The sequence below is a fragment of the Pseudopipra pipra genome, chromosome 3, assembly GCF_036250125.1.
Source record: "Pseudopipra pipra isolate bDixPip1 chromosome 3, bDixPip1.hap1, whole genome shotgun sequence".
Lineage (NCBI taxonomy): Eukaryota > Metazoa > Chordata > Aves > Passeriformes > Pipridae > Pseudopipra > Pseudopipra pipra.
This window is the reverse complement of record NC_087551.1, coordinates 69,882,786-69,908,876: the sequence shown is the minus strand read 5'-3', so window position 1 is coordinate 69,908,876 and position 26,091 is coordinate 69,882,786. Positions and strand designations below refer to the sequence as shown.

Below are 26,091 nucleotides of genomic sequence, written 5' to 3'. Positions count from 1 at the left end.
TTTTCAGTAATATGCTTCCTCAGGTTAAAGAATAGGATACTCCAAGGCATTTTCTAAGCTATCGATACATAAAATCACAAAAGGTGTACCTGTAGATCAACAAACTTTTTATTTCCAAGGAAAAACAGTAACATCATTAGTTCAGGGAAATTTAGGTGTCATTTGAATCAAAGACCAAATACCAACTGACTTCAGTGCCGGAAGGAACTGGGTTTTGGTCTTAAAAGCCACCAGCCAACATTGTGGTCTAGAAATATAATTACAGTTTAGTTTGTAAACAGTATCAGTATCATTGTGCATTTAAGATTTTTCTGTTTCTTTTCTTTACCTTATGTATACTGATTACAGATCACCAGGTCCTGAATCCCTCAAGCCAAAGGAACACAGAACATGCATTGACTGTTCGTACCAGGGTAACACCTTACTTGCCAGTTATTTGGCAAGTAAGGAAGTAGAAAAAATAATTGTTCATCAGTACCTTGTTAGAATTAGACTGTAGTGCTCCCAAAACTCATGACTAGTGAGTTTTAAAATAGATGTACTATCAAAAGAGGGAGTATCCATGTGAAAGAACCCTAAAATAAGGAAACAACTTGGAGCTCTGTTTGTGAGAAGGGTGGCTGTAATGGAAGATAGTACCAGTTTAATTCCTTGTTAGGTGTATTGCATGATGTTTTCTTTTTTAGCATGGTTAAACCCTTATATAAGGCAGGGCATGCAGGGTTTGGCAATAGATCTTGCAGATAAAGATCTACTGTTCTGCTCTGATAAGTGGAGGGAGATCTGAAAGCAGTGGAAGAATACTAGGTCTGCTCTTCAGCAAAATGAAAAACCACAGCATGTGAGTAATCCGGTCTTCAGTCAACAAAGTATGTGTTCAAGTCGTTCTCTGAATAATGATGGGATTACTCACGGGGTAAGGGTAAGTGCTTTTGCTGAACTAACATATCTGGACATAAGCCAGAGTATTCTGTGCAGGTCTTCTTGGAGGATTTCTCTGCAAAGATTGGAACACCCACAGAACTGTAGGGAGCATAAGGATTCTTTTCTATGCTTTCTATATAATTATCTCATAGAAACTCTCTGAACTTAAACTGACTGAATTTTGCTTGCTTCAAAGCATGTTAATCCTTATATAGGGTATTATTTTGTTCTAATACCAGGACCAAAATGCTACTTGATAATCTAGGACAGTGCAGTGAAGAATAAAATCTTTTATAAGGGGATATAAACCATTATTCTGGTTTCAGAAGTCATTGAAACTAATGATTGTGCAGATATAATTGAAAAATATGGCCATTAATTTCTACAGCATACAGAATATTTATCTGTAGTAATACAGATACCTTATTTTTGGGTACATGGCAAAGAAGTAAACAAAGACTTTTTTTGATGAGATTGTGACATGAGAGTAGGTCCCTAAGATGCAAAAAAACCTGATTTCAAACCAAAGGGGACCAAGTTCACACAGCCCAGATAAGAGAGGGCTGTCTCAGCCTCAACACGCAGACAGCTGGTGTGCTGCTCCCCTCAAACCAAGGATGGTCAAACAAAGAGGATATAGATCCTCAGGCAAGGAAGAACCCCCAGGACTGGAGGTAGACTGAAGAGGGGGAGGTGGGAGAGAAAACAATAGAAGTAGCAACCAGAGTGATGCGTTCCTATCTATCAGTTTTCTATGGTCCACAGTCATAAGGCAGAAACACTGCACTAACAAGTAAGTGTTCATGCACACCTGAGGTGTAGCAACAGTGGGATGTTTACAGACACTTTGACTAAAACTACTAGAGTAACTGGTAACTCTTCTATTGATCAGTGTCCTCCAGCTACCATTTTTTAGATTATATTTTTCTAACTGATTTTGTGTGGTATAATAAGGAAAAAATGAGCTACAGATAGCTGTGTGGAAACCGTGTCTACTAAAAATTCATTAATAACTAAGTCCACTTCTGTGCAGAGAACCTGAGTAAGAGCTCTCTGCACTGAAGACTGTGAAGACCTTGATGGAGGCATTTGGTAAAGTTGCTAGTGTAGCTCTTAAAAGTTATAAAAAATCTGAGGCTAGATCTGAGCTGAAATAAGTGAGAAGGGGAGCATTAAAATAACGGTCTGGAATGACTACAACTTTTAAAGGGATCAGGGAGTTTAGTTTTACCTAAACTATGACAGCAGTAGATCCAGTGAACACTTTTTTTTTAAACCACTAATAAAAATACAATTGCCATTCAACAGAATGAATATACAAGCTATTTGCACATTTTGCAAACTTAGTATTATTTTTTCAGTCAGAAGCTGTGCCATAGAATACTTTCCTCTGTTAGCAATGGTACCATTTCTAGTAGAAAATTTGAAAAAAAAAAATAATAAATTAGTTTAACTTTAAAAGTATTGATATGACTCAATTCAACATTAAGGCTTCTCTCTTGAATTATAACTGAGTTTACTGTGCTTTGAAGTCTTAAGCCTCTAACTGTCAGCTGCAACACAATGAGACCAGAGAGGGCACTTCATGGTAGGTTTACAATTCTAACTGCAGAAAATGTGAAGCAAAGGATTGACATACTTTTATATATATGTATGTAATCAGGTAGTTTCTGACATTTAAAGTAATCATTCCAACTGGTCACAGCAAGTCAGATTTTTTAAAGTCTGGGTAAGTTTGACAAGGGATCTAGAAATCCTATCAAATTTTCTGCAGTAACTCAGTCCCATGGAAAAGGTTTCATAGTCTTGCTCTATTGAAAAGGCAAGACTGGATACAAAGTAGAAGGCACAGATATTATAGAACAGTCACATTTCTTGAATACAAAGATCTTATAAATTAGAGAATGATTAAAATTGGGAACAGCCATTTTGCTGGTGCTTTATTTCTCAGTGCTGACTGTTTCTTGACCAAACATCTCTATCTTTTCTAATGTTGCACCACCATGTGCTGGAGGAGTCTTTCCTGAACAGCTTTTCTTGTTTCTTCCCATTTCTGTAGCTTCCACCAATGTGTTAGTCAATGGTTTTCCCAGTGTTTCTGGAAGCATTATGGTTAATATTCCACTCAGAAGAGCCATGATTCCAACAAGCAACTGGAAGAAACAAACATCAGCTGTAAAGGTAGAAATGTCTTTCAAGTTGTTTGTAGTTTTGATCTTGCTTGAGAGCATATTTAAAATAAAGCACAAGGAACTGAAATGTAAAGAAAAGATCATAAGTCTTAAATATTACCTATATAAAAGATCTACCTTTTTTTGTTGCATAAATGAAAGATTATGCAGCACAATTTATCAATGAGCAAGTGAAGTGTTTTGTTCACAAGGGATCAATACAGTGCAAACAGGAATAATTCTGTCTGAGGAAACAATATATATTATCTTCATTTTGTATTTCTGCTATCAGGCATGTATTTAAGAACTGATTCTAGGATTGCATACATTTATTTTTACACGCATGTACACAGAGCCACAATTTCCCTGCCACCTGTAATCTTAATTCACTCTCCAGCTCCTGTGTAGCTGTACTTGTACCTGTGTGCCTGTCCCTCCTGCATAGCCAGACTGAAATTTCTTAGTATGGTTCATTGGCCTTGAGCCACAAAGTGCACATCCATGCTCAGGAGATTATGAGCTAGCTCTCAACAAGAATACTTTGCTAAATTCAGTTTCAAAGAACTGTTAGGAGTGCAGGCATCTACTAACAGTTGCACTGGGACCACATTTTGGATTTGTCCGTGGTGTACACAGTTCCATAACAACAGCTTACTTCAGCATGAGTGGTGCAAGGATCAGGATAATGTGGGTAGATAGAGAAGCACACATTTGCTCCAGGAATATTTACTCTTCCCTTTCATTACTATATCTTGTTCAATGAGAACAATTCACACTTTCCACCTTTGAGGACAGAACAGGATTAAAACCCTGACATTCCACAACACCAGGTTATAAATGACCCAAATCTCTCCTGATAGAAATGCTTTCCCACAGTACATCATGTCTGGTCTCAGTGTTTTTCCATTCTATGACTCTGCACTTTGATACTGTATTATCTTTATCTCACTGATTCTCAAGTCTGTCCTGTGTTTAATATATTCTTTCCAGATATGAGAGAGAACATTTGGAATTATTGTGCCTATGTCTCTCACACAGAACTTGAGACAAGAACTGGCCAGCTACCATTTGCAGCTAAGCCAGACTTTAAGTCAGAAAGGTGCTTTAATATCAGAAGTCTCTATTGTAACTTTGAACAGTTCTATTTTCATGTACATGCACTATGCTAGTTTTGCTTCTCTTCCCCCCCAAAAGAAGAGGACAGTTTCTCTCAAGCATTATTTTGAGAAGTAAAAGTCATGCAGTTGCATACAGTCCTCTTTTTGCACTTGCATTAGATATAGAGGCTGACAAAATAATAAAAAAAGGCAAAATACTGCTAAATACTGCAAACTACAGTGAAAATAAAATAGTCGTGCTCTTACCATGAAAATTAAAAAAAAAAAAAATCCTAACAGTAATAGAACCAGAAGAAATGGCACAAACAGTGCCTCAGTGACAAATTGAGGGAAATTCTTCTAGACATATGTGGCAAGAGTGATATTTAAAAATATATTCCAAAACACTAAGATCTCATCTCTGTGTGTCAGAATGCTTCTCTACTAATAAAATATGATTTTCTGCTATGGGAAGACAGGATGAAGTGACACATGGCAGCTATTCCACAGTAACCTCTCTCATGCACATCCTTTAGCCTCTCATAAGTTTACATTTGAGGATATTGCAGTCTGTAAAGAATATTGAATCTTACAGACACCCATACATTTGGAGTGTATGAGAACAGGGTCACTACTTATACCCAACAGAACAAGGTTAAAGCAAAACTGTGTGCTTTGAATATGTGTGTCTTCTCTGTTTCAGTTAGTCTTTTAGACACTTGGCATTCTTCTCATGTTTTTCTTCCTCATGAACCTACCTCTTATCCCCCTGAGAACTCTCACTATTCTGTAAGCATACACATCACCATTTTCCCTGCCTTTTCAACTTGGCTCTCATAACTCTATTCCATCATGTTTTCTTCAATTCTATTTGAAAAGAAGATTTTTCTATGTGAAAGCTGATGCATGCATGTAATCCCTGCATTTCCCTTCTCCCTGACTCTACAAAGCATTTTCCAATATTTCCTATGAAAGACAAAATATGAAAAATTAAGTCACAGTGTATTTATTCAAGGGCTTCTCAAACATTATCTGCCTTTTCAAGGGCAGTAGCCACAATTATCAATGAAGTTACATTTAGTCAAAGCAAGTCTTTTGCTGTCTTATCTTGGCATACTGCTTCGTAAGGCATCTGACATAATTTAGCCCTTTGCTTGCTCATTACAAATATGTAAATTTCGTATGTATGTACTATTTTAAACATATGATTCAGTATCAGAAAATGTTCTAATATAGTCAAATGCTTATGGAATGAAGTGTACTATTGTACAAGATATTTAAGTACATTTAAGCTGCATTGAAGTTAATTTGACAGGTGTACCTTCTTAAATGAATTGCATTTTCAGGGCCTTAATTTTTGAAATCTGACTATCTGCTCAGTTAAACTCTCAGAGTACTCCCAACACTTCAGTACAGTCAGCAGCTTCTACTATCTACCATAAAAAACTTCAGAAAAAGATGCACCATCATTTTTCATATGTCCTCTGCCTTTCCTTGAGCAACAATTTCACAGTGGTCTAAGACCAGGACTTAATATATTTAGTCTAGAACAAAAGGTAATTTGAATTAAATATCCCTAAAAATAATACTTCTACTTCAACAAAAAAGATTAAATTTTGACCTGAAAATCCACTAGTATTAGACACAGGATTTGCATTCATTTAATTTTACTGACTTCATTGAGGTCTTCTTAAATTTCTAATTTATGTTTTTTTCTGAGAGATAAATCCGGTCTGTTAAAGGGCTACTGTAACATAATTCTTACCAGTTAAAGGGCTACTGTAACATAATTCTTACCAGCTGAGAAACAGGAATAGGTTGTACATGGAGCAGTTGCTTTACTGTATGTTTTCTGTAAAGTTGTCACATAAAAAACATACTTGTCAAGTTACTCAAGATTTATAGTCATTCAAATGAGATACTTGCAGTTCTCACAGGTGGCATAACTGTACAAGAGGCAGACTGTCAAATAGCAGTATTGACTGCTCAACAATGTGTAGTGTATACAATAGATCAGTGTGATGTATATCAGTTTACTCATAAATATAATCCATTTTATTTCATTTCCATTCCAAAAGGCTTACTTGACCTGAGACTTGGCACGCTATGCTCCAACACAAGACAAGTCCATTTAATAATCTGACAAATGCTCTACAACAGGAGCTAATAATGGAAACATATTCACTGTGAACTACTACACAACTACAAATACTCTGGATAATTTTTGTACACTGAGAGTTAGTTGTTCATAGCTGAAATAATTCCTGTGTTTATACTGCCATTTGCACTGCTCTCCAGCATGTTTGAGCATTCCCCATCTGTAGTTGAACTGCAGCACTTCTGCACAGATACTGAGCTTATCCCATCCAGTAAAGGCAAAATGCTGACAAGAGAAAAAGAATGTTCTCCCATGATCACTCTACTGTGCAAATGTTTCTTTGTCTTTTCTGGGATGACATTTTGGTTTGTGGGGGGCCATTGTTAAGAAAGAAAAAATTTTTAGGAGCTTGAGGAGATAAATTAATTTGTGGTCTTCTTCATCCTCTTAGTTTTTATCCAAAACAACCAAAAGTAATTAATTTAAATAATGAAATTAGTTTACAAGAATTCTCTGAAACCAATCTCTACCATCTATAATTGGAGATTTTATAGTTGCAAAATCAAAAGGGCACAATGCACTTTTTCAGGAAATTCCAATGTGGTGGACAAAATTTGAGTAAAAATCCAGGTTAAAGACATCCCATTACATTTTCATCTTCGGATATGTATCATCTACATAAAACATCAGTGTGCTAGTAACAGTGAATCCTAAGGGGTTTTTGAAAGAATTCAAACTATTTTAAATCAATAATAAATCCTTCTTTACTTAAAATTTTAATATAAACTTTGTAATTCCTTCTGGTTTGACATATATAGGCATAATTTATTCTTCAAGGGAAAAAAGGGATTGAGTAGCTGCAGGACTTCCAAGCAGCAAATGCTTCATAACAGAAATGCAATGAAGAAATGTGATTCATCTGTAAGCAGGAAATACTTAAAATATTTTGTCCAAAATGGATCTGCTACATAATGCAGACAAAATGCCCAAAGTCTGCAAATGAATGGTTCCACCTCTCTTTTCTGGGGCAACTGGTGGTAGAAGACAAAACCTAATGAAAACATGACCTGGAGTTACCTAAAAAGTAAGGTGTGCTTAATGAATACAAGGTTCTGTTGCTAGTCAAAGCCACCATGAACCTCATCAATATACCATTTCCTTCTCTTTTTCTGTCTCATGAATTGTTTTGTTCAGTTCTTGTAAATGAACACAGAGAGGGACCTTTGGGGCAGGTTTGAAGACCAGGTGTAGTAAGCACAAAACATTCTTGATCTTTTGGAAGGCTATTCCAAAGATGTAATGTCCCAGGGAAGCTGTGGAAAATATTAAGGCATAGTGTAAGAAAAACCAGCCACCTGTGGTGAGTTCAAGAATGGAAGAACTATGCCTTTGAAGAAGGGTGAGAATAAGTCAGGATCATGGTCAAAAATTGCTAGGCCTGCAAAAAAGTATGGACTATGACGCTTCCTAAATGTTACACAGTAGATGCAGAATACTTTAACGGGAAGTATTTTTATCAATTTTATTCTAGGATTCAGTGCATAAATATTTTTCTGTCTCCCATCACAAAAACATTTCAGAATATTTCAGTGATTCAAAGTCTCCCTTTTGCTTTAGCTGCATATTTTTAACAATATGAAGCGACTAATCTTTGGGACTTAAAATTTTGAACAAGAATGGCTTACTTAATTTTCTTTTCAATATAAACATTCAGCCTTTGGTTCCTTTGTCATGTGAAAAACATACTTGGCAAGTTAGTAAAGAGAAAACAAGTAACACATACACCTTTTCAAAACCAGAAACATTCACCATAGAAATAAATACTTACAAGTGGCATGAAAATCCAAACACTTCTCAGATATACACAGAAAGGAGCAACCACACTTCCTACACGGCACATCATGCTTCCACTTCCAACAGCAAGTGATCTAGACTTAAAAAAATTTGATTAAGAATTCTAGCAGATAAAGGAAACAATTAGAAATGCACAGACACTTAAAACATCAGTAGGATTTGTTTCTTTAAGCAATTATACTAGGAAGCTGTCACTATGCCAAGGTAAATTTATGTTGTAGTGAAATTCAGCTGCTTTTGTAATTAAGATTAAAAATATAATCATCATTCAGCATAGATCCCAGGATGAATAACCAGGACTTTTAAGAAAGGCATGAAAAATGTTTAAGAAAGTATTGAGTATTCTTCCAGTTCCCCAATGGAACCAATCAATGCACATGGAATGGAAAATGAATAAAAAAATGAATAAAAAACTATGGTACAGCCAAACACCAGACAACTCTGAACTCATCCCATCCCAAGTCTTTGAGATCACCTCCACTGATGCCAAGAGCTGCTGGATCAGGTGCAGAACAATAACAAAGGGAATGAAATAACATCCAATTAATGAAAAATACATAACTGGTGAAAGTTCTTACCTTACAATTGTTGGGTACAGTTCTGCTGTGTAGAGATATATAAGGCCAAATGCCACACCTATTGAAAATTTTCCAGCCATATTTGCTAAAATAATTAATATACTGAAGTCCTATTGAAAGAGAGCACAAATAAATATATCACAAGAAAATAACACTTTCAAACATAATTGAAATTTTTCAAAAGTTGTGAACCTTAATAAGCAATGCTTATTGCTTGCTTTTTAAAAATTGCTCTGTAAGTTACTAATGTTCATATCACTCTTTACCAGTCCTGGTTCACTGAAGTCTTGGGAACATTTTACATGGGACTCCAGCAGTGACAGTGAAACCTGTACTGAAAATGCAGAAATCTACCTTTGACTGGCAGTTGCAATTTAAAATCAGCCTTTAATGAACTATATGGTTTAGAGAGAGTAGCTGCATCTTCTGGCTTAAGAGCCTTTAAAATCAATTTCTGCTATAGGAACACTTTCAACAATACGTGACTAACCTGAGGTATGAACATAATTAAAACACAGATCAGTGCACTTAAAATAAGGAACGGAATGAGTGTGTTTCTCCTTCCCAGTTTGTCCATCGCAACGCAAGCAATGATATAGCAAGGCAACTCCACAGCACCTGTCAGTATGAAATTATTTTGTTTTAAGTCATGATTACACATATTCATGTTATAACTCTAACTTCCTCTTTATGAGGATTAATTTAATCTAGAGGATAATAGATATGTAAAATCTAGAGATAACCAGTGTGTTGGGCTTGTTCATTTGGTAACAGAAACGGTGACAGGAGGCAGAAAATGGCCTTAAATACGGTAATGAGAGTAGAGAAGGACAAGGGAAACAGGTTTCACAGAACAGAGCAGCTCCAGTTCTCCTTGGAATGGAAAATTACAGAAAATATCAAGGCCACAGTTCTGCTTTTAGGATTACCGGCACTTTTGTCTTAAAGCTGTACATTTGCTGCTCTTCTCCTTCAAGTATTTTCACAACAGCTCAAGTATGCCCACAAGGAATATTGTTAGTGTCATACTGACACACCTCTCAGGACTTTCTAGCTTCCACCTGGACACAGAATTGAAGGCACAGGTGCCTCCTCCAGCTTCAGCTCAAAATCATTCCAGAGTAAATGGCAAGCAAGGTCTCTCCAAGTCCAGTTTTTTGAGTTAGCTTCACAAATACAGAGTGCAGTTCCAGCTTACTCTCTTCTCTATAAAAAAGAGGGCAGCTGCTTACAACATCCCACTCTTAACACAGATTGTCTCTTTCTAATGTCTCTTTCTGGAGAAAAACTTCTGCAGGAAGGAACTGGCATTTGGCGAGGACTGTTCACAAATACTGTATAAACATGATCTGCCCCAAGACAAATGATATTGAGCCTAAGCCACTTTGGACACGTTTTAAACCAATTTGCTCATGAAGAATGCTACTATGTCCAATGTAAAATCAAGGAATAACATAAGATACAGCCCTGAACGAATATGCTGCATTCCTTCATTAAGTGCGTATGGCATGTCATTACACCTGTAATATCAGGAAACAATTTTTTGGACTTGTGCAATTATTGTGTTTGTTAGTCTGCTAAAGTATTTTTAGAAGAGGTGGATACGGTGTACTCCAACCTAACATTTTAGTTATCTGTGCAATACTAGCTTCCACTCTTCAACACATCAGTCTAACAATACACTGTAATACATGACAAAACAAACTGAATTCATGAGAGCCCCAGTCCTTCTGTGTGCTTATGTACACGATCAGTCACATTCACTTCACTGAGAGTACTCAGTTGCACAAAGCAAAGCACATGATTTAATTCTTTGCTGGCTCAGAGCTACATGTCTGATCTAGAGTCCTCTGAAGTCAATGGAGTATTTCCACTGATCTTAACAAACTTTGAATCAGGCCTTGAATGCACTTAACTGCCTTTGTAAACAACAAACAACTTACATACCAGAGAAAGATTATACTCAGAATGATAAAATAATATTACAACTTAATAAAAAATATACTTTTGAGAAAACTAAAATTAGTCTTGCTTGTGAGAATTATGAATCTGTTTTTTACACAGACAAACTCAATATATCATGACTGTAAGGGATAAAAAGAATAATTTTTTTCTCCTATTTTCCTAGTTTGTGCCTTTAGCAGTGCAGGGCAAATTTTGTGTTGCTCATCTGTTTCCCCTGGTGTTTGTGTGGATCTGCTACATGCTTGCAGGGCAAAGAGGAGACAAGCAGAATGCAGTTTTACAATCAGAAAGACAGGTAGAGAAGAATTTTGTACACCATCAAATTTTAAATTCTCTTTTTTTTTGGAAACAGATTTGGAGTGAATGATATTCCTGTGTTTGTCAACTTTATGAAGAGTTAGCAAGAAGCTTTTTGAACAAGGCTCATAATTGAATGAACAAAGTAAAAAATTGGCTGTCAAATCTATAGACATTTCTAAATGTTATGTTCCAGTTCTGTCATTAACAGAATAAAGTACAAAAATATTTACCTATGAGAAAGAGATTTAAATACTCGTTGCCTCCTAGACTGACAGAACTGAGGGAGAAGACGTAGTACCCTAAGCTCCCAGTGAACCAGATCAGCCAGACTGTGATGGTCCTTCTTGCAATTTGCCAGTTACAGAACAGGTCTAAGATGTTGTGCTTCTTTGTTGAGGACATGTCATTTTCACCCATTCTGCCACTGACTGGATCATCTTGTTGGACTGAGCACAGTTCAGAAACTTTGCAGGGAGTGTTTACTTTATTCCATCTTGCCATTGTATTAATCACTTTTTGTGCATCTTCATATCTTTCCTCTGACAGGAGCCAAAAAGGCGTTTCTGGGAGCATCCAGCAGCACAAGACAAAGGGAACAGTTGCTATGGAGAGAAATATCTGATAGACCCACCAGGTCCGAACCAGAAATCCCACGAGTGCCACAATCATAATTCCCATAGCAAAAAAAGCATGGACATGCATAGAAGCCCAGGTTCGTGCTTTAATGCCAACAAATTCAGTCACATAAACAAAAGCCACAACCAGATAGCCACTTGAAACCTGGGGGTGTGGGAGAAAGAAAAGAAAAAAAACCAGAGTGAGTTTTGTATGTGCTCTCCTTGTGCACCAGCAGTAAAAACAAAGAGTAACAGTGTTCCACATTTGTGTACGCTTAATTGGCACAGTGCTGGCCTGTCTCACACTGACAGAAAAAAGGCAACCCTGAAAACTAATCAGCTGGAGGAAAAGTTCGCTCAAACCTTCAGACTGCCCGGACACTGTATTTAAAAATATGAAGTGAATTTGGATGCTTCTCTGCAGTGGGGGACAGCCAGCAAGAGATACCTGAAAAGGAACCTAATTTGATGATGTCATTAAGCCCTTCCCCTCCAAAAATCAGGTCCCTTAATGACATCACAAACTGGATGCTCAGGAAAATGAGGTCCCCTGAAGTAATCCTCACTTCTGAAAATCCACTTGACCTTGGCTTTTAAGTAAACTATTAATAGGAACTGCAAATTTACTGAGAGTTACCTTCCACACCCTTGTTAATGATCTCATTAAATCAAACTTTTTACAATTATATATATATATATATATATGATTACAGGTTCTCATATGTTATGCGGTGAATGCAATTACTGGCATGTTCTGGATGATAGTATTTTTTTATTGAATATATATATTATTGAATATATATATATTTCAATTTCTCTAGCAACATCAAATTCATGGTATCTCAAAACATTTCCAAACACAGCTAGAAAATATAGACTAGAAAATATTTCAGTATATTGTTTTGATTAATCAGTTTTCTGGTTGGAAATATGAAAGTTAATAATCTCTGATTCTGAACCCACTGAAGCTGACAGGAAAGTTGTGCTGATCTCAGTAGCACAGGGCCTAGAGCTTTAGGCCTGCATCTTGCAAATCAGTCCCAGTGGCCAGTTAAAACCTGCAGCATTGGTCTGGTCTGAGCTTTTTGCTTTTCTAAACTACCACCATCCCTGGCATCAACAGCCAAGGAAGTGAGTAGAGGGACTTCTTTAGATCTCACTGTTCAAGGCTAAAATTATGTTGTTTTTCCTGCTAGGAAATTCTTCTAAGCTCTAATCAGGCAAAGGGAGCTCCAGGTGCAAGGTTCTGTCTTGACTAATGCGCTGTCAGCAGGAATAAAATAAATTATGTGACTATTTTCAAATATCTAACCCACATTAAATAAGTTACATCATTTTTTTGTGTGTGATGGCATTCTAATTTCTGTATGCATTATGTGGTGAAAAGCTACAAATAGTACATTTCTGGCTGTAAAACAGTTATTTAAAATTGTTTAATATGTATAAATATTGAATATATATCAGATATGGAATACATACCACACATATATATAAAAGTATGTGTGTAGGTATGCATAAACATATATACTGAAATACTCTTAAGTACAGCATAAAACATCTAGCTGTTAAACATGTCTAGCTATGTATTTAGTATTCCACATACAGCTTAAAAGACCAAAGAGATGCATAGAAGAGAAAACGTGCATCTCTCCTCCATCATTCAAAATGGTAGAGATAAAAATAATACTTATTGTAGATTTGCTGGGTTAAGAAAAACTATACTCCATTTCTAACAATGAGGAGAAATGCAACTGCAGCTGCAATGCAGAATCCAGAGTTTGCTGCTCACACTTGGTATTTAATTACCAGTCCAGCAGAGGTTGGGATGGAGGAAGTACCAAACACTGCTTCATACAGACGCTTTCTATTAATTCAAAGAGGAAAACTGCTGTGGTCCAAGAATATTCAGACTCTCCCTGCTCTGCTGAAATAAGTGCAACAGATGGGGCTTTAGAATAATGAAGTAGGGGAGGAAATAATAACAAAAGGGAGGTTTTCCTGATAAGGGGTAGGAAATGACACGTAAAAAGAGCCAGGGTGATCATCCCTTCTTACCATAGCAAGGAGAAAGCGCACAGTCACAAAACTGTAGTAGTCAAATGTGAAAGCCACTGCAATGCCAAATACAAACTGACCAGCACTTGTGAACCATATAACACGCTGTCTTCCCAGCCTGAAAATCACAGCAGTAATCAAATTATGAATAACTACAAACATTCTATTAAAATACACCTGCAACTCCAGAGAGCCTAGATGGAAGTTAAACAACTCGCCACAGAAACTGTGGTTTAGTTACCTGTATTAATTTTTCAGTAATTCCAACTTCCAAGAAAAAGGAAGCTCCTATGAATGGAATGTGCAGTGAGCATTACATATGTTCACCTCCAGTTTCAAGTTGAACTTCTGCATAACTGATCTGCAGATTTACTCAGTCTTCTTTATGAGGACGTAAATCACTTTTTCAGATATTTTATATTAAGTAGCCTTTTGTTAATAATTTCTAACAAAAGTTAGCTGTCATAACATGCCATCTCTTGCCAAAGTAACAACCAATTTGGATAGTAATGAAAGGCTTCTGTAACATATCTTTGTACAGTTATTTAAAATTGAATTCTCTAATAAATGGCAAGCACACAGTTCCCCTGAATTTTCTGATTGCATCACAGCACACATGCATGCATATACAAATACAGAAATCCAAGAATATAGTATACTAACGGCACAAAAACCATGTCAAATAATAGCTTCCTATCAACACATAGTAGTTTCCAGTGTAAAAGAAGGGCATTTAGTAAAAAAGAACTTCTATTTGTTTTTTTTTTTCTTCCTGTATCTCAGGGAGAAAATATCCAGAGTAGAGCCAGTTGTCCCTAAACAAGTGAGCACATACTAAAGACTCTATTGGGGATTCATTACATTCTGTCTACAAATGCTTTGTAATACAAAATGTGTGGAATCATTTTTCTTCCCTGATAATTTTTCTTGGGCTCTTACTATCTACTCCATTGCAAAGAGATTTTCGCAAATGGAGATATTACTTTTAGACAGAGAGGTTGAGGACTTTCAGGGGTGTGGACACCTTTGTAATTTTATTTTTCTGTGAGTATTTGGTACTCCATTAAAATTCTTCCTATTCTTCTCCAACCTTGACCTGGAGTCATGCACATTTTATCTTTGATTCCTGCCAGAAAAGATCCCAATGAGTCTTAGCTATCAGAGCTCTTCTGTTGGGAAATCTGTTAATTGGTAATGGGAGGAACACACAATCTTATTTCCCACCAAGCCAGGATGTGTCAGAAAATAATAACTTTCAGCTGTAAAATCTACAGTTGTAAATCTGCAACTCAGAATGTGTGTATTGTCTTAACTAGCTGTCCATGGCTTGAATTAATGGAAATGAGAACAATATGATCCTAACCTTATAAATCATGTCTGAGTATTAATTTAAAAAGTTATGAATGATTTAAAGGGACACAAAACAAATGTTGGCTTTATATTCTGGTTTTGTATTAAATATTGTTTTACAAAGCCTTGGATTGGGAGGCAGATTGATTCCATGTGTTCTAAAAGCCAAATTAAAAAAAAGTCATCATTAGTTTTGCATTCCCATGTTGTAACTATCACACCATAGTGTTGTGCTAATGAAGGAAAATCAGAAAAAACACACCTGATCTCCTTGTTCTGCTTATACTGTTAGATGTAGGATAAAATGTCATCCTCGACCTAACAGAAATGTCAGTCAACAGGCTCCTTTACAGAAAGAGAAAAATAACTCTAAACCAGCCTTCAAAGCAAAACACAGGTACATAAACTGCCTGAGACAAAACCAAGTACAAATAGCTTGGATATTGGACTGTCATATGGATAAAGGGGCATGGCTGAGTGTTCTCCGGAGGCAGGAATAAGTCTGTTTGTGTTGAGAGAGAAAACCAACAGAAACAGGAGGATACAGACATTCATCCTGAATCTCATTGCTTCTGAGTCCAGCTCTTATGTTGGATCTCAGTGCGTGATCTGAGATAACATCCAGGGAGGAAGCATTGGACAGGAATGGGCTGAAGGACAGCCTTGGCACCGTAAGCATGAGATTGCTTGGGATGAGTCCCTCCATGGACTGACTCTCCTTGTGCTCAAACAGAACTTTATACATGCTGTTAAATAAGTGAAATTACAGCACAGCTCACTCACACCCATTTTTTCTCCTATCTGGACTAACCCTCAAGAGACTGAAGTTTAAGCTAATTTTTCAGAGAAAAACTAAAATTGGAGAGCAAGGAAAAATAGCGTATGGGTGTTTATTTTAAGAACATGGGGCTTGATCAAACCCTTGAAGCCTTTGCATCAGCCCCACTGAGCTGTATTCATGACAGAGGTTAGGAAACATGATTTTAAAATACATTACACTTAATCTTCTAGAAGGCATTCTGTCATTTATCATATTACAAATTAAAAATCAATATTTCCACCAGGAATCTCTCCTCGTGAAAAATGAGGTGAAAATCTACTCCCAGCTTTTACCATTGCTATTACAATGAGCTATTGCTATTTCTGTTAAAAATAAATAAACAAATAAATAACCTAAAGGCAAATACTAGCTGCTCAGGGGAATTTCAGTGATTAAGGCCTAGAAGAATGGATGACATAAAGTACAAAAAAAATTCTAAAAGGAAATGACTTGCAAAGACATTTTAAAATTAGTACTTGCTATTGGAAAAAGATATTGAGTTAAACAGATCTGTGAATAAAGCAATATCCAAACTTCCTGAATTTTGAGCACATAATTATGAGTAATTATGAGTGAAAACAACAAAAACACATGGAGTTACTGCAGTCTGAAGCTACAGTTGTCAAAGGATAGCACTTTACCTGTCAGCGATGTCACCAAAAATCACTGCTCCAATCAAGACTCCAAGCATGAATGTAGGCTGGATTAATTTTGCAAGCCATTCTCGGTCACAGACCAGATCCCACTGCGTAACAACAGTGCTCTTCCACTTTGTATCATCATAGAGAAATCCATCAGAACACGAAAATACAGACTTGTTGCCTTTGTATTCATATGCCAGATCCAAACTGACTTCTCGTTTGGATCTGCTGCATTGATTAATTTCCCAAATTTCTCCATTTTCCAGCTGGACTACAACATAATTTTCTGTTGATGTCCATAGTGTCCAGATGTCCTGTATACTTGATGCAGAGGAGTTGTGGAAAAGAATATTACTCACATTTCCAGGGAACCCACATACAAAGTTAGGAGTAACAGCCATGAACACAGATGCTAAGTAATGGATACCACATGACATAGCTTGAAAGACAGATGCAAAATAAACACATGCTTGAAATCTGTAAAGGGAAAGAAAAAATTTTACTGAAGAAAAGCCCTCTATACATGAAAAAAAAATCAACATAATTGTTTTGTAAGATCAGTAAATGGGGATATCATTAGGGTGTCTAGTGCTTTGTTGTGTAGTGCTGCTTCAATATTAGTTAAGCCCTGCAAGAGACCAAAGACGAGAAAAAGATCCACAGTAATCTATTGCCAGGAAATAAATGCTGCTCTCAGTCATGTGTTTAGTCATAGAGAGAAGACCATTTAAAATGAAACAATTCTGAACTTAAGCACTTAGTTTGAAGCAACCTTCCTACCTCCAATTCTCTGCAGCACATCCCCTTAAAATAGGGCCTGAGATTACTTGAATGGTTAGAAAAAACAAAATGTTACAACTTCAGGTTCTTAGGGTTAGAGATATGTGCATCAAATAAAACAAAATAAACAGATTATGCCCCTCATTTAATCTATTTGTATCTCTGTAATTGTATTCTATCTACCATCTCTCTTTATTGCCTCCAAAAGACAAAGAGAGAATACATGTAGACACAAGCAGAAGAAGATAGAATCTGAACAATGTGAAATGTTTTGAACCAAAACATAGCTGTGAAATGGGTTGGGTTTTGGCTTAAACAGGGTGTGCAGTTATCCGTTAAAGATTGTATCAAAAAGCAAACACGCTAAAAGAATGTTTTATGTGTAGCCTGAATTTCGGCATTTTAAACAGCTTTTAAGACATGCTTGAGATGCAAGTAAATCTTAGTATAAAAATTGCACATGTATTCTGAATTTCAAGGGCTTGCAATGAACTCTAGTATCACTGTCTGCAAATTCTAGAAAGTTTCTGATAATTTAAGCATAAGGAGTATTTTCCTGAATTAAATGTTTAAATTGTGCATATAATTAGTACAACATCTATTCATAAAAAAAACAAAATAGCTTTGATTTCTCCTCCCTTTTCTATTTCCTGAAGGCTAATCAATTGCAATAATTTGAAGAAGCATTCAATGAGCTTCTATATATACATCCTTACTGCATATGCAGTAGGCCTTAATTGTATGAAACAAAAAGCAGATTTTTTTTTAAATGACCAGAGGCTATCTCTGCTGAAGTCATAGGAAATGATGTCTAAAACCCTGTTACCTTGAAGCGTCTTGTGGGAAAAGTCAAAGCAATTCCAATCTCTGTAACAAATGTGGTCTCTCAATGCTCCTCTCCAAAAGGTATCTAATCTAGCCTGGAATTCCCATAATAAAGATTTCAACAGTACATAGCCTAGGACTTTTAAATCATCTACCATTGCAATTTCTAATTAATTTCTAAATTATCTTTAAGCAGAGTATTTAAATAGAATTTACTGGATACATTGTCCTAATGTCCAATTAACCTTTCCAATTAAACAGTTCCCTTGTATAACACACCTCCATTCACCATCCTCATTCTCCTTTGCCTTTTACCTTGTGATTTTTATATATTTCCTTGGTAAATGTAAACCCAGTTGCCTATCCCGTTCTTCTAATGGCATTTGACATTGTTGTTGTTCTGATGCAGTGCTTTTTATCCCCCTTTCCCTTAACAAAAGCTCTATTGACTGTTCCACAGCAGTCTGAGGAGTGGATTGAATTGCTAAACCCACCACGGCAGTTCAAAAGCTGGCTCCACTTCCCTCTTGAGGATACCTCAAGGCAATCCTCACACAGGTGCTGTGCTGCTCTTTCAGAACGAAACTGAGAGATATGGTCAAGAGAAGCAGAATGTAACCGCAGTAACCCTCAAATCTACCAATCCCCTCTCAAGAGAACAGCTTCTTGCAGACTAAGTAGCTATCCATAAACCAGAGCAAGGCTGAAACAGCTCTGAAAGGCTTTTAGGCTATCTTGGACCACAAAAAAGCAAAGGTTATTTTAAAATGTAACCTTTGTCACCCTATTGATGCAGACAAATATGGTCAACAACATTTTTTTAGTTCCTCTTCTCTAATTTCATTTTAGCTGTTCCCATCAAAAGACACAAACTCATTTTAAAAATAACAGCACAACCAAATTCAACAACTTGGGCTATTGTTGCAGTATGCAGAATGCCTGAAATCAGGACAAGAAGACCTCTAGAAAATTGGTAAATGAAACCCCTAGAAGCTGTGCAGTTACGTCTTCTACTACACATGGAACCAGGTTCCCCAGTATTTGCAACATCTGTCATTATGCATCAGAAAATTGCAATGTCAGATAGCCCAATTGATATTTCCCAGACAGAGGAAGAAGGAAGTAATTGCAAACCATACATACTTCTTGAGTTTCCCAATTAGTTCTTGCAATACAAGAAATATCAGGTTCATCATTTCTCTTCTGCCCAGTAAAAGTGAGTAGGAAAAATATATTTATATCCTTTTTTGTTGGAGAGGCTTGAAGGGAGATAACAACTTGTAAGGATACAGACTGAGAAGATGGCATGATGCAGTGGACTACATTGATTTTTAAAAACTCAAATCCCAAGAGTATCACCAGGGCTATGATTTGGAGCAGGTCTAATTAATCTCTGCTCTAACTATTCCCTTGAGAGTTTTATCTTAACTCTTCCTGAACACTTCTTGTGATCATACTTCAGTAACCATTTTGACAGACTGCTCCACTGCCAAATCTTTCTGTCGGAAAGTTTCTCATTAAATCTAATCTCAATGTCCCCTTTTCAAACATAAAACTATTACTAACTTACAAAACACCCTTGTGCAACCTTGAATAAATCTTCCTTGTCTTTTATCACTTCATTTTACGGAATTATCAGTTATCCCCCTCCAGTTACTTTCTACAGCCATACAAATTACAATTCATTACCCTTTCCTTTTCTTTATGTCCTTTCTTTGTTTCCACGACTATAAAAAGCAGTAAAGGATTCATTTTAAAGAAATGAATAAAGTGTCATGCCATATTTCACCTATCTTTCAAGCGTTTAACTTAGCACTAGATATAACTGATTATTGTAAAAACATTCTTCCCTTTCCAGTGTTATGAAAATCTTATTCAGTTCCAACAAAGAAATCCACTCTGTACCATTATTTTTTGCCCTAATTTCCAGTACCAATGCTAAGCAAACACAAAAAGTTAGACAGAATGCCAGATAGACATTGATAGACATAATTTATGTTGCATATGACTTCATTTAAAAACAGGAAAACGTGTTTTTACAGCAAAATCACCCTAGTGCTGCAGAATTTTACAGGATGGATTGCACTGCAGTTCTTAACATCTGACTGCTCAACAAAAGAACCAAGGAGCAGGCAGGGAAGCAGGAGTAGGGGAGAATAAGGCCTAATGTGAAGTTAGCAAAGTATTTGGAAGCACCAGTGTCTGAAGACATTCCACACCACACTAATGGGCTGCTCCCCTGCCTGTAGAAAGTATTTACTGCTCTCTCCAGTAAAATTCCACACGGGGTTGGCTAAGCCTCTCTCTGTATATATACATACACAAAACACACAGAAAATATCCTGAAAGCCCTGTTTTGCCATGAAGGCAAAGTTCATTGCTGACTACAGCAGTGTTGTAACAGCACCCCCACTGATGCTAGATTGAAAAGCCCAATCATAGGAGCTGCTGCCTATCTTCTCTGGGTAGGAAGAGTTCTTCCTCTAGAAAGGTCAAGAAACTCCTTAACTTGCAAGGTTACCAAAAAGGAATTAATCAAATTAGTGACAACATACAGAAAGCATGTAGGGAGGATGATACATGGAATGGAAAAATACTACAGGTGCATGGAACTTTGCTTTCCAGAACAGCTGAAGATTGAAAAGGGACAAAGACACAGATCCAGCCTCATGGTAGACAGAGGTTTGCTGGAACAGAGGTTGAGGCAGTAGAGAGTGCTGAGTTGAGGAAGAACATAGAGCTGCTGCCTTCTCTATGGCTAGTCTGTGATCCCTCCCTTCGAACCTTTGGGTGCATGAGTTTTATCTCAGACCTCTTGTTGTGGCCATGTTGATGCTCTTCCCCAGTCTTAAAACCCCGGGGCAGCTTCTTGGCCCTTGCTTATGTGGTGGCTGAGCAGCTTCCCGTCCTCACGGGAGGACACGGTGCTGGGGGAGCAGAGCAGGTCCGGGTTGGGCAGCCTGGAGCAGCCCCCACAGAGGCTGTGCTGGGGCAGCAGGTCACAGCAGAACCTATGCAGGTCATACACTTCACTGACCCTGAGGCATAGGTTAAAGTCTATGCTGTCCTTGATATCTGCTGTAAATTATTAGCTCTTTTCCAAAATCCTTAATTTAAGAACACCAAACTGATAAGAAAGCCCTTAAAAGCTTAAATCTCTCTATTGCAGACAAATATGTACTGTAATCATTTTATTAACCTCATCAAACTCCATTTAAAAAGTTAGATTTCCCTGAATAAAGAAATACTGTTGCTCATGCATCAAAATGGTAAGAAAATACCATTGCGGGAGTAATAAGTACTATTGAAATTCATCAAAGAAACCAAAGTCTGCAATTTATTTTCCCAGACTGATCTCAAAAAGGACAATTTTTGACAATGGTATTTTATATGCCAGTCATCTTCCCATACACACATTAGATTACACAACATATATTGTTGCAAACAGTAATTTTCAATAACATATTTTACAGGGTTTTTTTTTCAAAAAACACACGCTTTTTGCAATTTTTTAAAACATTCTGTGAATATGATGACTGTCCTAAAAGGTATGATAATTTCTCTCAGTGTTTTTCCATCTCTTCAGTGACTTGCCATGGGAGATAATTATTTGGCAAGTACATTTTGTCACTCTTGCCAGGAGTGTCAAATATAGAAGTCAAGAAGACTTTATAGGTTACTGCTCCAGTATAGAGACACTTAATGAATGCCAGAAGTCAAATGAGCCTAAAACTATCTTCACAAAAACCTGAGCAAGACACAACATGAAAATGTTCCAGTCTTTCTTAAAATATTTCTGTAAAATTTCTCCACAGTTTTTTTCTTTTTTTTTCAGTTTACAGCTCATAGTAAAAAATTATTTTTACATTTTCTATTTCCTCTGCACAAGTTTTAAGATCTCACCAGTATGAAAAGCACTCGTAATATCATGTCAGTAGCTGAACTGAAGAAATATTCTTCCACAAAGGCAATGAACTAGATCTCATAGCACTGTTGCTCTGGGTGTAGCCTTATGACACAACATCTCTGTGACACTATCACTGCAAAAGATTTCCTCCCTTCTCTTTTCCCACTGTTTATTCATCCTCTGAGACACAGTCTCAGTCACAGTGGTATTTTTTTGTGGACCATCTGGGAAACAGATCTACCTTGAATAAAAAAGTCAAAATAGATGATGAATACAAAAAAAAAAATACAAAAAACCCACAAACAACAAGCTAGACTAGTTGCTCAATCTAATTTATATTGCATTTATGTAAATAATCTACACCAGTCTATTTGAAAGATGGCAAATCTGGCGTGCAAAAAAACTTGAAGTACACATTGCCATATATATCTTGGAGACTAAACTCCCAGCCTCACAGTACTTCTACCATTGTCAGTTACTGCAGTGCACAGCAGGGACAAAACTTGTTGTCAAACACTAACTTTATGTTAAATAAAATGTGGTTCTGATAACATTTCCTTGTCTGTCCATCAATGAGAGAAGAGGGGTATTACTAGATACTCATCAAAAGCTAATACAAACATTTGAAAATCATTTTACTGTAGAATAGACTCACAACACTGTTCTGTGATTAGCAAAATATTTGTACTATTCCATCAGCTTTACAAGAACTATTTTTACTGCTTCTCTTCTCAACCACCTCATTAGTAAATTGCTTAAGTCAGAAAACACAGTAAGTTTTTGTTGTGCAGTGTACACTCGACAGGATGGATTCAGTGGAAAGAAATTTCCAGATATTTACTATTTCTGAAAGAATTTGTGTTCAGTAACCACTTTAAACTCTGTATTTCATCCTGATTTTTTTTAATGTGAGAAAAGCCATTCAGCATTCTTTCCACTCTAAACCAAAAAGCTATGATGCACTTCCACATTTATTTTTTGAGAGGAAAGAAGCTGAATGTGACTCAAGAGTATTTTGGCTATGGTGCAGTGATACAGACTTAGAAGCAGCCTTAAATATACAATATGAACATCTTTATTTGACTTTTGGTGTCAAGAATAAACTTCCTTCCCTCCTAAGGGCAGTTTAAACTATGCTAGGACTTGGTCTCAGCCCACATGAAAAAGATGGTTATTTCCAGAATTTGTTTTCAGAGGTAGAAGATGCTGTGTTGAATGTCCAGTTTAAACATATCAACAGCACAGATGCAACAGGAATAAGGAAGCCTATAGAGATCAGGAAGACCCCAGGAATTATATATCATCACTGATGACAATGTGTGCATCAACGTGCAGTCACCAAACAGCAGACACTTACCAAATCATTGTTACAATCATTTAAAATTGATTCTCTGAAGAATTCACTTCTATCCCATTAAGCTTATGCATGTTTCTCTTTGATTAAGACAAGCCCAGCATTCGGTCACTAGAGTCAAGAAGAAAAATATGTTGGCTGCTCACTACTGCACATTTGGTATAACAGCCTAGATGAAGAAAGTCAATCAGTGTGAAAATAAAGAATTAGTGCTACAGAATTAAGGGTCATCCTTTTAATAATGTTTTTTTAAACTAAATAGAACAGTTCTTAATGTTTGACTATCTAAATCAGGCACACTAGATTCCTGTTGTCACCTGTGACAAAATAATCTAGTTGATAAATATTTCTTGGTTTAAATAGTTACTAAGTTCAGTAGCACAGCTTACACCTATAGACTCACAGCAGAGAGAGCAGCTGCTGTTAAAGATGCTCTGATGTTTCTTGCTGCCCCTCTGCCAAGGATTACTGCCCCCAGGGGAGAGCCAGACAGAAGGATGGTGTGTTCATGGCTCAGCCACTCCAGTGCAACACCCAACCTTCTCGTTCAAATGGAGTGAAACTGGGCAAGACACAAGGGCTCTGGATTTGCACCAAGCTACACATAAACATTACACTTTTGACTTTCCTGGGAAAGTAGCCTCTGATTAAGGGGAAACACATCATTGGCAGCAATTCTCACACCTTTTGATGGCAAAGCTGGAGTCAAGTCTATTTTAATGTAGTTACCCACTTGTCTTTTCTGCTTTAAATGTGTTAAGGGTATGTATCAGGTAATTTAATTAAAAAAGAACACGAACATGCAGTTTGTAAGTTATTTAGCTTTGTTTTGGAGTTATTTGGCCTAGTGTTAAACACAGCAGAGTGGTTATGCTCGAACAGTAGTAACACTTCAGGCTCTATACTTGGAAGTTTCTATTCCGGGAATGGCATTTCTATAAACATCTACCATTTAGAAAATTAGCACATACTCTGCATGATATATTACCAGCATTACTTCTCACAGGGAGAACTCAATTCCAGTTTCTCTGGTAGCACTGTTTTCTTTTAGTCAGCCTCTCTTTTGTGGACAAATCCAAATTAGGTATTTCATTCTTTTCCCTGCTGTACTGTTTCCATTGGCTTATGTAAGCAAATCATTTCACATTATAACCTGTAAAGTGTCTAATAGAATTTAAATGTTTTTATTGAGATTCTATCTAATTATAGACATAGGCAGTACTTCATGTATAAACTATTAAATTTCGTTCTTCCTTTCCCATTTTTCTGCATGTTACACTGCTGACACATCGGACTATCTTCAAACTATGGAAGTTTACTTTTATTGTATCCAGTTTTTTTGTTCTGTCTATAATCCTGAATTAAAACTAACTCATTGTCATAATTATGTTCTTACTTCTTTGTTATTCTGTTTACATATTTCTATTGCAAAACTCTGAGTCTGGTGTAGCTAAAGATACAAAGGCATGGATTGAATATCTACTTCACAGTGGTGAAAACTGTCCATTCTGAAGCAAAGAGCAAGTCACCAAACACCAAACTATTCTTTAAATACTGATTTGCAAAGTAATTAAGCCTTACAGTTGTCACAGTTATATTATGCCTTTTAAGAACTCAATTTTTTTTGCTTGTTTCCTATTCATAGTAACACCTAAGAAGATTTGGATATAGACAGCTCATTTTCAGTCTGAATTCTACATAAATTCTCTACATACCATGCCACACATTGTTAAGCATACTACCCAAGGCTTTAAATTTCTGTATTGGAAATTTAACTCCTTCCCACTTGGAAAATGATTGTAAAATTTCTTACTCTAACAGGTTTTTGAAAGTTCTCATGGGAAAAGGTAAAACAAGTAAGAAATCTGGTAACTAATTTAAGACATCACTTTCCTAGCAAATGCTTGTAACCATTCCTGTACATACTAGTATCTTCTGAGATTTCAGATAGAAATAATAAGGACTATTAGCTCCATGGATCAACTTATGCTTAAATAATTTCTGTAAATACTTGATAGAAATGTCATGGAATTTTGGAGTGTTCTATTGTGTCTTTCTTCCTTAATATAAGCAATTATTTTATCCATTGCATTACTTGTGCAGCCTAGAATATGATTAAGTTGATTTGGCCTATTTCTATGGGCTACCTAAAGCACTATTTTACCTACATAATGTGTCATTTTACTCTCCCTGGCTCCATTTGCAACTATTACAATGTTCTTTGCTAATTCTGACTTTCACCCCAGTGACTCTTCATCAAGAGTGAAACAGAAAAGCTAAAGCAGATACTTTTATCTTATTAGCTTTTTATGAATATTTCGCTAAAACAAAATATCACTTAACAAGATGCTACATTTAGGGAATTAAGTGTCAAATAATACTGTCTTCTAAAACCTGGGACAAGTCAACATGTAAATCAGGGCATCCCTTTAGAAAAGGCAACTCAGTTTGAGCCATAGATTCTTTTCTGCCAAAGAGAATATTGCCAGTTGCAATTCTACCTGTACGGAATCCTACACTTGCATTTCTGTAGCTCTACAACTTGAAGAAAGGGATTCAATTTAATGCACAGTCTAGTATGGTCTTCTATTAACTTGGGTTTGCTTATGTATGGATTATTTAAGTACATGCATATTTAGCAGTTGTGTTCTACATTCAAAAAGAAATTAGCCTCCACACCAACAGCTTTTCTCTCTGTGTGTAACAGAGTAGCTGGTATCTTCTACAGATGTTGCTAAAGCCCAGTTAGGACATG

General features: G+C 36.5%; 2 protein-coding genes across 12 annotated transcripts in view; one reads left to right on the top strand and one right to left on the bottom strand.

Moving 5' to 3' along the window:
- LOC135411754 (uncharacterized) overlaps positions 1–24,720 on the top strand; it is a 31,991-nt gene extending 7,271 nt beyond the window's left edge. For 2 of the 3 annotated variants that reach the window (XM_064649775.1, XM_064649774.1), the window contains one exon: positions 2,984–24,720. The gene's annotated coding sequence lies outside the window, so the exon portion shown is untranslated. The remainder of the gene's footprint in view (positions 1–2,983) is intronic. The other variant, XM_064649773.1, reaches the window with a different exon arrangement.
- Positions 1–26,091, bottom strand: part of LOC135411753 (solute carrier family 22 member 16-like) — a 58,437-nt gene that overhangs the window by 22,872 nt on the left and 9,474 nt on the right. For 5 of the 9 annotated variants that reach the window (XR_010429283.1, XM_064649765.1, XM_064649764.1 and 2 more), the window contains 5 exons: positions 16,471–16,947; positions 13,660–13,777; positions 11,218–11,767; positions 8,723–8,832; positions 8,119–8,218 (listed from right to left, as the gene is read on the bottom strand). Coding sequence is in view for 7 of the 9 variants with exons in the window: in XM_064649765.1 (XP_064505835.1) it covers positions 8,119–8,218; positions 8,723–8,832; positions 11,218–11,767; positions 13,660–13,777; positions 16,471–16,947 (1,355 nt within the window). In the remaining 2 variants the exon portion in view is untranslated. Of the gene's footprint in view, positions 1–86; positions 3,078–8,118; positions 8,219–8,722; positions 8,833–9,212; positions 9,341–11,217; positions 11,768–13,410; positions 13,529–13,659; positions 13,781–16,470; positions 16,948–26,091 lie in introns of those variants that run through there. The other 4 variants (XM_064649769.1, XM_064649767.1, XM_064649768.1 and 1 more) reach the window with 4 other exon arrangements.